The 14143-nt window shown below is 50.4% G+C and overlaps 1 protein-coding gene across 2 annotated transcripts in view; it reads right to left on the bottom strand.

Moving 5' to 3' along the window:
- Window positions 1-51: 51 nt before the first annotated feature.
- The window catches only part of BOC (BOC cell adhesion associated, oncogene regulated), a 53765-nt gene continuing 39673 nt past the window's right edge, over window positions 52-14143 (bottom strand). The window contains exons 5-19 of one of the 2 annotated variants that reach the window (XM_066340964.1): window positions 13982-14125; window positions 13271-13564; window positions 12171-12443; window positions 11324-11622; window positions 8505-8667; window positions 7808-7918; window positions 6468-6674; window positions 5488-5669; window positions 4258-4363; window positions 3949-4071; window positions 3086-3307; window positions 2481-2707; window positions 1834-1913; window positions 1077-1270; window positions 52-745 (exon numbers count right to left, since the gene is read on the bottom strand). In XM_066340964.1, coding sequence (XP_066197061.1) covers window positions 561-745; window positions 1077-1270; window positions 1834-1913; window positions 2481-2707; window positions 3086-3307; window positions 3949-4071; window positions 4258-4363; window positions 5488-5669; window positions 6468-6674; window positions 7808-7918; window positions 8505-8667; window positions 11324-11622; window positions 12171-12443; window positions 13271-13564; window positions 13982-14125 — 2810 coding nt within the window. In that variant the 3' untranslated portion in view covers window positions 52-560. The remainder of the gene's footprint in view (window positions 746-1076; window positions 1271-1833; window positions 1914-2480; window positions 2708-3085; window positions 3308-3948; window positions 4072-4257; window positions 4364-5487; window positions 5670-6467; window positions 6675-7807; window positions 7919-8504; window positions 8668-11323; window positions 11623-12170; window positions 12444-13270; window positions 13565-13981; window positions 14126-14143) is intronic. The other variant, XM_066340965.1, reaches the window with a different exon arrangement.

The following is a 14143-nucleotide window of genomic DNA, read 5'->3' as shown; positions in this document are numbered from 1 at the left end:
AAAAGAGAAGGCTCATTCTTTGTGAGGAACTAGCACAGAGCCAGGCACAGCAAAGACTAAAGCCTTTATTTTAGATGTTAAAGCGTGGATTTGTCTTTACAAATAGGCAGCTGCAGATGGCGTATATGTGAAAGGTTGTTTAAGTTGATCAGGCAGAGTGCATAACTCCAGTCCATTCACAGGAGTGTGTTCCTGGAACAAACCTTCCTGGGGGGGAGAGGAAAAGACCTTTTGGACAGCATTATTTGTTGTGAAGCCCTCGCTGCAGGAGGGCGCTGGCTCTTGGTGGTAGCAGCTCTGTTTGGACCCGTGTCCCGCAGTGTCCCTTGTCCAGCTGATTCCATCGTGTGCTCTGATGGTGCCATCAGGAGCTGCTGCCTTGCTTCCTGGGTCCTCCTGTGACCTTTCTGAGGATGCCTTCTGTCTCCATAGCATTATAAAAGGCACATATACATCTATATACAAGTGCATAAATATATAAATAGGGGTGTTATACAAAAATAAATACCCTTTCTCTTTTTCTCTTTAGAATAAGTCTTTTGCAAAAGGCAGCTTGGTCCCTAGCTGGTGGGAGGATGAGTCTCTAAGGGTCTCAGTGGTGGAGGGCTGCTGTTCAGATGTCTGGGTAGGTCCTGACCCAAAGATGTGATCACTGGATTCTGGGCATGGAGATCTCCTCTGGACTGGCAGCAATCTAGTCTTTCTACCTCTTCAACTGGCACCAGGCCTAAGCAGCAAGGGCTTCCTGAGGGGGAAAGGAAAAGAAATTATTACAATGCACACTGGAATGACAGATGCTGTGTGAGGTTTCAAGTCAACAGTTCACTTTATGAGGAGGGGTACTCTGATCAAAGAGGAAGACCTGCATTCCGAAAGCCTGTGTGGGAATTTGATGCCATGATCACACTAAGTTTGATCTGCACTGCAGGGTGGATCAATGGATTAGGTGCTAGGGAGACAGATTCGTATCACTTGTATATGAGCCATCAGAAAGGCTCTGCAGTGAGATTTCCCTTCCCTTTGAGCAGCCTAAAATGATGAGATGAAGGAGGCATGGAGTTTTCCAAACCACTGACCTTGGTGGAAGAGGTTATCCCGTCGAGCATCCAGGCTAGGGTCTCCCACTTTGCTTCCCATCACTGGAGGATGGAGGCCAACAAAGTGCTCTTGAAGGTGAGGACAGTTGTCTTGTGGCTGAAGAAGCTGGTGAGTGGAGTCATCTGGGAGACTGTAGAGGAAAGAGCTGTCTTCTGTTCTGGAGCTGGGCAATCTGTAGAAGCAGGGAAAGGGGTTTAGTGCTGTTTACAGATCTTTTCTCCTTGAAAGATGTAACTCATGTCATGTCTCAGCCAGCTCATCAATGTGTGACTCAGAACATTTCTAAATGAGGGGAAGAGCAGAAAATTGGGATGTATTTGTGGGATGGGAATGAGGTGATGTGGAACCTGGTAATGAAGATGTCTGAACAGTGAGACACAAAGCCCTCACAACTGGACACTGGGCAGATTCTGGGGCTGCTGTTTATCAGCAACAATCACAGATGTTTGCTTCTCTCATCCTGCCTTTTAGTCTCCCACTTAGAAAGAGGAGAACGAAAAGGGGACGGAGGGGAGTAGGTCTGGCCACCTCTACAAGTAAATTATTCTTTCCTGAAATCTAAGAGGAAGGAGTTGTGCAAAGAGAAATTAGACCAAGGTGTCCTAGTGCTGGAGCATGGATTTGTTTCTCAAGAGCTGGGACAGACAGGAGTGTATTAAGGGCAGGCTTTTGTGAGCATGTAGTCTTGTGGGTCCAGTAGATTGTTCCACCCTCCTTCCACAGGCCAGGACTAACCTGGAGGGCTGGTAGTCTTGCTGGGCACTCCCATTCTGTAGCACTCTTGCCTGCAGCAAGGCATTGGTCTCCTCGTGTGACTGGAAGGAGAGAGAAGCATTCTTAGCAGAGCAATGGCACACAGCAGAATGAAGAGGCAGGTGCTGATCTGAGTCAGAGCCCTGGGGCAGACTGCTGAAGCTCTTACAGCAGTAGGCAGAAGAAGCTGAAACTCTTCTGGTACTGAGGGCAGTGCAACTGATGACTGAAAAACTCACTCTACACTTACTGCTGAATCAATTTATAAGACTCAGCAATTTATAGCCTCACCTCTGGCACTGTCTGTTACCCTTTACAGAGTCCTCAGCACTGTCAGTGCCTGTGAGCTTTGCTCAGGGGACACAGGACCCATTCCCCTAAGAGCTGCCTTTTCTCACTGCCTCCTCCATACTCAAGAGGCACTGGCCCAAGAAACCACCCCTTCACCACCGTTTTAGAAACCTTCCTGTTCCCCCCATGTCTCAAAAAGGGAAATCTCTTTTGGGGAGCCAGCCTTGCCACTTCTACATGCTGCAAAATGTGCCAGCTACATCTGGAGAAGCCCTCTCAATGCAAGTGTGGCCTCCAGCTCATGACAAACCAGCTCTTGATCCCAGGTGTGGACTCACCTGGGGCACTTCATCAGGGCTGTAATCTCGGGGCTTGGTGCTTGCGTACCCCACTCCTGCAGAGGCACAGATGCCGTTCAGGTGAGCCCTGCTGGCATAGGGCTGCCCATTAACAAAAGGATGTCCACTAGCACGAGGAGCAGAGACGCCTCTCAGGGGCACCATGGTGTACTGGCAGGATGACACCAGCAGCCCAGCTCCTGGGAAGCTCATGTCGATGGTTTGCTCTGCAGAGGGAAGGAGAAGAGTGTCTGAGGCAAAAATGAGAGATAAATTCAAGCTTGTTGAAGCTCAGCATGTATAGGGTTAGGCTATCCTATCAGGCAGCTATTTTGGCACTCAAAGCACTCTTGGAGAGAAATGGTGGAAAAAAGGCCTTTTGCCCCCAGTCCTTGAGGTTCCTTTGCACCAAGCCAAGCAAGACAAGGGACAAACAGTGGCCTTTGTCTTTATGGGGTTCCACAGGACATCTGAGACTTGCCCTCTGCCCAGCCCTTCCCCGCTTCCCTCACATTTTGGGTGTTTGATGCAATTACACACCAGGTCAGATTTAATCCACAAGCAAACCATATCCTGTAAATCAGCCCCCAAGAAGCAAGCCTTACTCTGTTTGGACCAAGCTCTCCAAAGACAAAAGGGGATGAAAGCCACAATGAGGAGTACGATGGAGCCCAGCACGACGCCTACAATCAAGTACGGCAAGTCACTGGAACGAGCCACCATGGCTCCTGTCCCCAGGCCACTGTGCCCACCACTGAGTGGGGGACGCTGCTGAGGGGGCACTGTGGAGGGTGGAAGACGACCTGGCAGACCAAGAGACTTCCGAGCTGTGGAAGGAAGAGAGAGAATGTTAGAGACATGGCAGATGGCCCAGCAGTTCAGTTTAAGGATGTTTATGCTGCTGTGGAGTGGCCAGACTTCTATGGTGGCTTTAAAGAATCACTCCTAGATGACAGGATTCCTAGGCTGATGCATATGGCAGTACAGACAAGGCCTCTGTGCTTGGTTCACAGCTTTGCCAGATCTGCTCTTGGACTGCTCAAGCAAAAGCAAAACCAGAAGAGCTTCTCCAAAGCACACTCTTGGACTTAACACTGTTCCTGTCATGACAGTGCAACTTCTTGAAAGACAACATGAGGCTTGCTCCTAACACAACACAGAGTTCAGCATAGCAAGGGAAAGTCAGCCCTTCTGCTTCCAGTCACCACCTATGTGACAGTTCAGAAAACAAAAGGTAACTGCTGTTCTGAGGGACAGCGATGGACTCTGCACAAGGGGTGAGTACACAGACTGGTCACGCTGATCAACAGCATGGATGAGCCTGTGTCTCTCCTCTCCACTCTACCTTGCCAGAGCCTGGGTGACACCCTGTCAAGCAGGGATGGTTCCTGTCCTGCTGTGCTCTAACAGCTGCAGGCAGGGAGAGCAGCAGGCTGTGCTCCCAGAGCTGCCCCAGGAAGCCTCTTACCTTTGGTTTCACAGATCATCACGTTGCTGAACTCGCTTTCGCCTCCCTCGTTGAAGCACTGCATCTTAATATCATAGGAGGTCTCTGGCTGCAGGTGGCTGATGGAGTGCCAGTACCGATCTCCTGAGGAGGGAACAAACACATGGAGCTCTTAACTTCCTTGGGGAGCAGGCAGCTGGCCCAGCACTGCAGCAGTGCCTGGTAAAGTATTCTGGACAGCTGCTGCCTTTTGCACACAAGGCTCCTTTTGGCTGTGCTGGCTTCCAGTAAGGGACCAGTGGCTGGGACCAGTCTCTCCGTTTCTCCTACCTTCCACCACATCCTTCTTGTAGTCACTGTCATTGTCACTGTCAGTGGGGCGGTAGTAGATGTAAAATCCATGGATGGGAGTGTTGTTGTTGCTGGCTGGGATGTACTGCAGAGAATGGGAGGGAGAGCAGAAATTAGCAGAGATGTCCATGCTCATATTATACTAGGTGAGGAGCAGCTGGAATAAATGGGATGGGACAGAAAGATAATCTAGCAGAGGAATCTTCTTCATGTTGACCTTGGTTTGCGCAATAAGGGCTTTTCTACAAAAGCTCAGTGCTACTTTCTGCTCTTGAGCTTTGGTTCTCTCAGGTAACAGACAAGCTGTGAATCTGGGCCTGTCACTCAAGGCACCCAGTGCTCTGCCCCATCTTAGCAACCACAGCCAATGATTCAGAGAAAAAAATTCCTCAACACCAGTGACTCAGCTGGGCATAGGCAAGCACACCATCATTTTGACTCTGGTAGGCTCATGGCTTCCAGACAAACTGAGTCTTGCCATGAACTGGTCACTGCAGGAGCTTTGTGTTTCTGAAGACAGTTCTCTTCCTCCCCCACACCGAAGGCAGCACTGTCCCAGCTCCATGTGTTCTTGCTGTCTTTCACCCAGTATTTTATCAGCTACTGTTTTGAGTTTAAATGAACAGCTGTGCCCATCCTGCCTTGTGGCAATTTCTGGCTAGAAGCAGGTACAAGTAGAGAGCAACACATCCCTCTGGAAAAGCTCTAAGCTGTTGAAAACATTTGGATCTGAGCTTGTGATCCAAAAGATCCTACCCACTCCTAAAAATCCTATGGAGTGGACTGTTGTAAATGATTATCAGCATTCAAGATTGTTACCCACCAAATGAGAGTGAAGGATGTATCTGCTGGACAATACTAAGACAGAGAGATGTGCTAATTGATTCCAAAAATCTGGCCAGGAGAGCAAGCAGCTACCAAATGCATTGTTCAGCTGCTTATTGAACAAAATGGTCAAGACCCCACAGTTATCCACTGAAATCTTCCCGTATACAATGTTGGATTCAGATGGAAAGAGCTTCCTAGGCTCTCTGACTTCCATCTTTCTATGTGTCCCAAGCTAAGTTCCTCCTTTGGTGGAGACAGCTGTTGGATCCCAGATCCATTTGTGCTGGTGCCAGGCTCCAGTGTGGTAACCTGGAGGAGGTGAAAGCTGGGCAAGGAGCACCCTCACAGCTGGTTCCTGCACTGCCACCCCACAAGGCTTACCATCCACTTGAGCATGATGGTGGTCTCGTTGATGGCGTCCGTGAAGGTGATGTAGGGCCCGGCCACAGGGCGCTCGTAGACACGGCTGCTGTAGCCGGACACCACATACGGCCGGGACGCCGCGCTGGGCTCGCTCTCCCCCAGGATGTTCAGTGCCCGGACACGGAATTTATAGGATGTGCCTATGGGGAGAATGGAAAATAAAACCACTGCAGGGATTGGAGTTTTCCAAGATTCCTACTGTCAGCGTGGCCCTGGCTATGAAGAGGGGCTACATCTCCAGGACGCAGAGAGCCTACAGTAAGTTTGTTGTGGAAGTCCAAACACTGAATGGCCACATTTCAGCCATGTCCTAGACGGAGCCTGCTTTTATTTACCTTCCCCAGTTCCTGTCTGGAAAGCAGTTTTGGAAGGTGTGCAGGGGGTTAAGAAATGCCAGAAAGGATATCCTGACCTGAAAGCAGGTTTGGAAAGGCCTTCTTTACTCCATGGAAATTAAGTATACCAGTTCAAAGCTCAAAGTCTACATAATTTTTACTCAAACTTCATTTTACTGGTCTTTACTTTGGGGTAGTTATGTTCCCCTTTTAAGCTGTCCAGCTCTTGATGAAATCTTTTCTCATGTGAAGTGCAATGGGATTTGTGTGCCCATCTGTCTTGCCTGTGGCTAAGGAAAGTTCTGTCCTGTCTTGTAAAAGGCAAAACCAAATGCCTTTAGTAACTATATCCTGTAATACAGAAAAGCATGCCTAAGCCTCCCTGAGGGAGGTCAGACCTGTGCTGGTCTTTGCAGCTGGAGAAATTCGAGAAGCATCTGCAGCTTTTTCCCCACGCACCTATGGCAGGAGTCAGGGAAGCTTTGTTTTGCTCACGCATGCCAGGGCTGAGCAGGATGTGACAGATGGTTAACCATCCTACAGGGACCCTGCAGCTTTCCTACCTCAGACCTCCAGGAAGCAGGGAGGAGAGCACCTGCCTACCTTTCTCCAGGCCTGGGATTTCCACAGAGAGGCGAGAGGGAGGAATGTCACTGGTGGCCAAGACCCAGTCTCCCAACTTCTTCAATTTCTTATACTCCACGCGGAAAGACTGGATGGGGAACCCGCCATTCCCACGGGGGATCCAGGTCACGTACACAGATGTCTCAGATGCCATGGAGATGGTTGGACGGTCCGGTGCCTCTGGAGCTGCAAGGGACCCAGAAGGACATCAGGACGTGAAACATATTCTTGTCACCCTGTCTGGAGGATCCTGTAGCTCAGAGGTATGTGGGTGAAGGACTACCCGCACTGCACCCAGCCACATACTCTGCAACTCCTGAATGCTCTAGTCCTTCTGTCTCTTCATTACAGCTGGCACCCCCAAATCCTCATGCCTTTCAGTTTGTACCTACAAGCACCTTTTACTCCTGCTTGCATCTTGCTCCTTTTCCACTCCCAGCTCAAGTAGGGTAAGACAAGGTTTGAGGTGTGATCACCCATCATGGGAGGGAAAGCAGTGAGAGGGGTGGATGCAGGGCTGGAGATGGAGCAAAAAGCCTGGGTGATGTGGAAGCAATGAGCAGGGGGAGACTGATGCTGTGGACAGCCAAGGAGATGGGAACAGGAGAGATTGAGAAGAAACAGCTGAGAAAGCAATAAGGAAAAGTTCTGAACTGTGGAGATACAATTTGACAGGAAAACAATCAAAAGATGGGAGGGAAAGAGATGAACGGAGCTATGGATATGAAAATAAATGAATGAGTATGGGGGAGACTGAGGATGGCACTTCATAGGAGAGAATTTCACAGAAATTATAAAGGCATTTGATAGAGACAAGGTGGGAAACAACAAATAAGATTTGTTTTACAAACAGATAGTAAGGATCTGATGTTTCTCCAGTGCAGCAAGATACCCAAAGGGAGCACTCTGCACCCCTAGAAAGGGCATGAATTGCCCCTAGCCAGGGATTGGCTGAGAGAGGAGGATGTCAGGAGGTGCAGGGATTTGGTCCCCGTTCCTCCCTCACACTCCATCAGCACCCACAGGCACAGTGCAGTTTGTTGTTCCTGAGTCTCACATTGACAGATTCCACAAAGACAGGGCTTTCTGACCCCTTTCTGTAGAACGCAGCAAGAGAGAGGGAGTTGCTGAGATGTCCTTGCATTAAAGGTGGGGCCAGGCAGTGGGACTTGCCTGCTCTCCAGGGCTGACTGCCAAGGGCAGTGGCAGGGGTGTCCAAGAAGGACCTCTCCTTGTCAGAAGCTAGCAACCACTCACCTAGCACTGCACCAGACCAGCACCCCTCACCCACCCCAGTGCCAGTTCAAGGAGGGCCTTACGGGACAGACGGCTGTTGTCGGCCTGGTGACTGCTCTGAGTGCTCGTGCCTGGATCATCCCTCTGGATCTGCTGCTCTTTGCTGGCTACGATCTCTGGTTTTGGGCGCCGGCCTGTGCAGAAGGGAGAGGTGGCATCAGTAACGGAGAGATGTGCTCAGAATTAACTTTTGCTGTGATGATGAAAGCAAATATTCCCAGATAGGATTTGGAAGTAAGTACTTCCTGGACTCTAACCGACAGTCCTAGGGACTCAAAGCACTCAGCCTGCTGGCAGGAACTAAAGCTAAAGGGGCAGATCCATTAATAGATCCCCCTCGTATTTAATTTTCTACAACTTTTAATTGGTTTTTTTGAAATGTGACTAGATTTCTGTCTCCAGGAAGAGGATGGATTAAACAACCTCTTGACATTTATACTAGACCCATTTTCTGCAGGTGCTCAACTGAGACATCAAGGGAAGAAGGGATTTATTCCAACCCAACTGAGGATCGGTTGGAATTTTCCTCATCCTACCTTCCCCTTCCCCTTCCCCTTCTGACAGTTGCTCTAAGCTGAAGGCAGATGGGTTTCCAGAGCAGAAACACTCGCATTGTCCTAAGGCTGGTGCCTTGTGCTTCAGGGCTGGGACAGGATGTTTCAGAGGGGCCCTCCCCTGCCTCAGAGCCCAGGGGAGCCTGGGGAAAGCTCTGCCCTTTACCGGTGCGGAAGGTGACCATGGCCGTCTGTCCCTCGCCAGCACAGTTGTGAGCAGCCATCTCCACCTCATAGAGGCTCCCAGGGTCCAGCCTGGTGAGGGTCAGGCGGTGCTGTGAGGCTGGCACATCCCTCACGGCCCAGCTGTCCGAGGCATTGGTGACCTGCTGAGAGATCAACGCAGGTGTTGCAGAGCTTGGGGCAGGTTGGGCTTCCTGTGGGCACTGAGCTCAGAAACTTTTTAGTAAGATGTGTCCCAACCACATCTTCCTTCCCTTCCCTCTCTGCAAAGGAAGGGGATGTTTCCAGCCTGATTTTGCAAAGAAATTCAGGTAATAAGCAAGACAACTCACTCAAGCCCCAGAGTGTTTCCTTGACCTCGGGGTTCAGTCAGTCCTGTTCTGTCCTCTGGTTCCCTTTCATACCACCACCCCTCAATTCATGTAAATCTCCAGAGTGTGTGTGCCCCACAAAATGCAGCATTAGCCACAGGACTGAGCTGCTTTAGGAGCCAAATCTCTCCTGCAGCCCAGCTGCTGAGCTGCTCATTGAGATACTGAGATACCCAGACACAACTTTGTTCTACTGAGTTTTATCCAGCCTCACCCCTGGCACTTTGGGGCTGAAATAAAGAACCATAATGCTCCAGCAAAGGTTTCAACAGAGAAGAGACTGTGCACGGCCATAGCCCTCAGAAAAGCTTGGAAACACAGTTTGTTTTTTGGTGATACCCTGATGCCTCGTGCAGAGGGGGAGGGAAAGTGGAACCTTCCTCCTTCTCCCCAGCTGCAAAGATAATATTTTTGCAGGCAAATAGGCAGGACACTGAAGTGACCCGCTGCCAAAAGGAGCATTAGTAATGCAGGCAACGCAACAGAACGGAAATGCCAAGACTCTGCTGTATCATTCATCTTCTCCAAGCGTTTGACACTGACTGATTAATGCCTGCCTCGTTTTATTTTTTATTCCTGAGCCTGCAAAGTTGTGAGGCCAGGGCCACGAAAGGAAAAGAGAAATTCTTAAGAAACAAAAATAAGGGCTGCATGGCATCTGAGTGCTTGCAGGCTGCTGGGAGTTTAGCGGCAGTGTAGGAACACAGTAAAAAGAGACATTCACAGATATTTTTTAGAGAAGAAGCAGAACCTTGCCCAGTACAAATGTAGGTCTCCTGTCAGTAGGTCTAACTTTCCTTACAGCCATCTTCTACACAAAGAGCCTTTTCTTTTGTTGCTGAATTGATTCCTTCCTTCTCCACACACATGCTTTTCCAGTCAGAAATGTCAAAACCAGATCATTATATAACTTGATCCTAAGGATCTTGGATAGAAAGAGACTCTTTCTAAACAAGTTTAAGGGTTATTGGGACTAATTCCTTTCCACACAATCCTTAAGCATCCCAAGAAAGAGTCTCCAGCTGAGAATTTGGACTACACTGAAAACATATTACTGCAAACTGCAGTGACCCACGGTGACCTTCACTGCCCCACGGCCCCTTCCAGGTGACGCGCTGAAAAACAAATCAAATATGGACAAACTCCAAGGCTGCAAGTTAAGACTGCAAGCAGAACTGGTAGTTACATGATACACCACTGGGGAATAAATCTCTTCTTGGCAGACAACCAGAGCCAATAGTCTGGGGATGCTTTTGGCATCTTTGTTTTTTATTTAAGCTTGCCCTATTGTGTTCCTGTGCTGGCATCTTCTGCCTTTGTTTTAAAGGGCTCTTTAAGAGATGGTTAGCTTAAATCCTCGTCTTATTTTTTTTTTAGAAAGAAGTCAAGGATTGTAACCGTCTTCTATTACACTATACTTTCACAAAAGCACACAGTTCCAGGGAAATAGATACATATATTCACATGTATTTGAAAACGGTGCCTTGCAGTGGCCAGGAACCCCAAACATGCGATCTGGCATGTTTTTGGAATATATTCAAACCGTCTGGGGTTGAGGCAAAATCTGCCTCTCTACTGCAACTCCCTGCCTACTCAAAGGAAAGAAAAGCAGCAGACAAATAAATTCAAGCCCCTTTTTTCCTCTTGTCCCCAGAAAAATGGAAAGAGGTACTTTAGACCTCAAAAGCAGAATTTTTCCCTCAACAATGCTTCACCATTTAAAGAAACTGCTGGGCTACAGCTGTGCCTGTACTCTGCCCATGGTGCTGTGAAGCACCCCAGAGGGAGGAGCCCTTGGACTCCAGCAGGACTTGGCCATGCACAGTGTGCTCACACGGTGCCACCTGCAAGCAATGTACTCCACAATGCACTGCCTTCCAGCTTCCAGAATAGATTTGGGGCTAAATCCTTCCCAGAGATTTAGCATGGCTATGACAGCTCTCTGCTGGCTCCTCACATCGGTGTGCTGAGCAGGGCAGGCACATGCAACAGAGAGACTCCTGCTCTGTGTCCTGCAAACCAAGCTTCTCAAAGCAGACGTGTCCCGTGGCTTGTGCCAAGACAAAAGCATTCCAGAGCAAGTCATAAGTGCAACCTGTCCTCAGGGCTTCCTACCTGTGCAAGCACACAGCTGGGAATTGGACATGGAAGTTACTGGGGAAGTGTGTGCATGTGCCTTCTGCATACTTATGCAGATAGGCACTGCCATTGGGCTCTTCCTGGACAGCTCAGCAAACCTCCTGTGATGGCCTGTATCCATCACACTCCACCAGTCTGAGGCTGCAGCTCAGGAGGTCCCACTAACCAGCACCAGCAGTGAGTGACGGGTGCCCCAAGGCGCCTGCTCGCAAGGCGTGCAATGCGTGGTGAGGCCACAGCCCGCCCAGGGAACAGCACAGAGGGAAGATGGAGCAGGGCACACCAGTGATACCTTGCGATGCTTCACCACGTAATAGAGGATGGGGGCTCTGCTCTCAGGCCGGGGTCTCCACACCAGGTCGTAGCTGTCTGTCTTCGATGTCCGTGGAGAACTGAGGATGATGGGGGCTTCAGCTGGAGTCACCAGCTCCTTGCTGGCTGCACACTGTGGAGATGCTGCAAGAGGGGTTGTCCCAGGCTTTGGCAGTCCAGCTTTATCCAAGGGCACCTTTAAGACACTGTCCTTGGAAGGTGATGTTGGAGGCTGAGCCGAGCCCAGCTGGGCATCTTGCCCAGGGTTGAGTGGAGCTCCTGGAAGACAAGGTGTCACAGCAGGGTCAACGCCCATTCCTGTCTGTGATTAAGGCAGAGCTGTGAGCCCCTTATGCGGTGCTGCCTGCTACGACACTCAAAAAAGCGTTGGCAACAATCCCTCCTTCCCCTGCTATAAACCATAGGGCTCCCTGTCTCTCTGAAGTCCGTCCTTACCCTGTGTAAGTTCAACAGAGTCCAAGGAATCAGGTGGGACTTCTCTTACCCCAGGTGAATTCAGTTTTTAAGCTCTTGCTCAGTGCAAGTTCAGAGGCAGAGCTAAGCCATGGGGGGAGGCACCACCCTCATATCTTATGTTTCTTGTGTAGAGATCACCCCAATGTGCACACATAGCCCTGCCCTTAGGAAGCAAAACTGGTATCATGTGTTCCCACAGGGAGCTATGGAGACCTCAGGCAGAACAGCACTTGCAGCACAGGTTAAATAGGAAGCAGAGGCAGCACACAACTTCCTTCCCCTGCTTCCCGTCCCTGTCCTGTGTGTTAGGCTGTGACTGAACGGCCACGACTCTGGAGAGAGGGGCTTACCCGGGCGGGCTGTCCTCAGCTGCACCATGGCTTGGGCACTGCCCACCTCGTTCTCAGCCATGCACTGGTAGATGCCCTCGTCCTCGGGCCCCACGCTGAGCAGCCGCAGCGCCCGGCGCGACAGCCGCAGCCGGTGGCTGCCCGACAGCGGCACCGCGTTGCGCAGCCACATCACCGAGGGCTGTGGGTTCCCTCGCACCTTGCACGTGAACTTGGCGCTCTGGCCCCAGGGAATGATCTGCTGGGACAGCTCCATGGTAACCTCTGGGGGTTCTGTGTGAGGAAAAAAACACAGACTACTGAGCATCACTTGGCAGGGAGCACGGCCACGGTCACGGCTACGGCTTTGCACTTTCCTCTCTGGCAGAGACAAGAGCAGGGTGATGGATCCTTTCCTACCCTAGTGTCTCACTCCCTTTGTGGGGCCCCACATGGGTCTGCTTCAATGCCCCTCCCCTTCAGCATCCACATAAACTGCAAAGGGAGGTCGCCCAAGGCTACCTGCCCTCTTGCATGACATCAGACATCTACAAGTCCCATTCTTCTGAGCTGAAATGCTACTCTGCAAAGATTGTGCTTGTTCCACAACAACACATTGGCACCTGATGAAATGCAATCTGTGAAACACAGGCTTAGCCTCCCTAGAAACTGTGAGAATGAGAAGTATGTGTAGTAGAAATATCTAAAGTGCAGTATCCCTTACATTTTCTACTTTTGTAGAGAGCTTCCCTACAAAACAGACTAAAACCAAGACACTCTAATGTCTTCCTTATGCCTATGTCAAATATGTCTAAAAAGCAACCAGGCTTTCACTAGAAAGTATTAGAACAAAAGCAGTGCCACAAATGACAGGAGAAGAGCTTCTGCAGAGGAAGGGAGTATCCATCATCTCCAGCCCATGGTGGGAGCCAAGAAGGAGGAACTACTACCCTCAAGAAAAAATTAGTCTGGTCTCCTGGAAACTAGAACCACAAGCAGGGCTTTGCGTTACGTTGTGGTTTGTCCTGGGAGGGGAAGAGTGCTTCAGTGCTGGTATCTTCCCCTAGAAGAAGACGAGCTGTCCAAGCCCTTCCTGAAACTATGGCTCCAGCAGCACTCACCGAACACCTGCACATTGTAGAAGATGAAGGCAGCCCCAGGCTCCCCAACACCATTGTCAGCCGTGCAGCTGTAGGTGCCCGAGTCCTCCTCGCTCGTGGGGTCGATCAGGAGGTTGCTGAGCAGGAACCGCGTCTTGTTGTAGGCAGAGACGCCGGAGCCATCCTTGGCCCAGGTGACCCGCGGCGGGGGGATCCCACTGGCCACACACTCCAGAATGAGGCTCTGGCCCTTGGTGACAATGATGGTCTGAGCCTCAGGAGGGTAGATTATGCGGGCTGCCTCCGCTGTGGAGCCTGGGGAGGAGAGATTGAGGAAGGAGGTGCGTGGGAAGGAAGGTGGCTGGTGGGAGAGCACCCTGTGCAGTGGGTAAGTAGGAATAATGGTAGGGCCCACTGTCTTCCTGTGCTGGGGCAGGTAAATGGCAATGCAGGACAAGAGGGACGTTCTGTAAGGGTTCTGTGCTCACAGCAAAGCCACCTTACCAAAGGGCTAAGGGCCTTTGCCTGCCCACCACTAAGAACAAATCCTAAGGAAGCATGGTAATCCCAGGGCTGCATGCACATACTGCAGGAGCAAGACCTTGGGGTCTTCTGCTTCTGGAAAGGAGTTTTCTCAGCAACTGATAATGCCTCACACAAGAAAACCAGTTGTGATGGCACTGGTCAGTGCTCCCAGAGCTGGAGATGTGCAATGAAGGAAGAATGGCTTACGTCTCACACGGAGCCTCTCACTGGAGACAGAAGTTTTCACCTCTTGTGTCACAGGGTTGTAGGCAGCACATTTGTAAGTCCCCTCATCCTCCTGGCTGGCATTAACAATCTGAAGGTTCCCAGATGGCATAATAAGATAATTGTCTGTAGAGAGAGAAGAGA

The sequence above is a fragment of the Sylvia atricapilla genome, chromosome 2, assembly GCF_009819655.1.
Source record: "Sylvia atricapilla isolate bSylAtr1 chromosome 2, bSylAtr1.pri, whole genome shotgun sequence".
Lineage (NCBI taxonomy): Eukaryota > Metazoa > Chordata > Aves > Passeriformes > Sylviidae > Sylvia > Sylvia atricapilla.
This window is presented reverse-complemented; position numbering and strand designations above follow the sequence as displayed.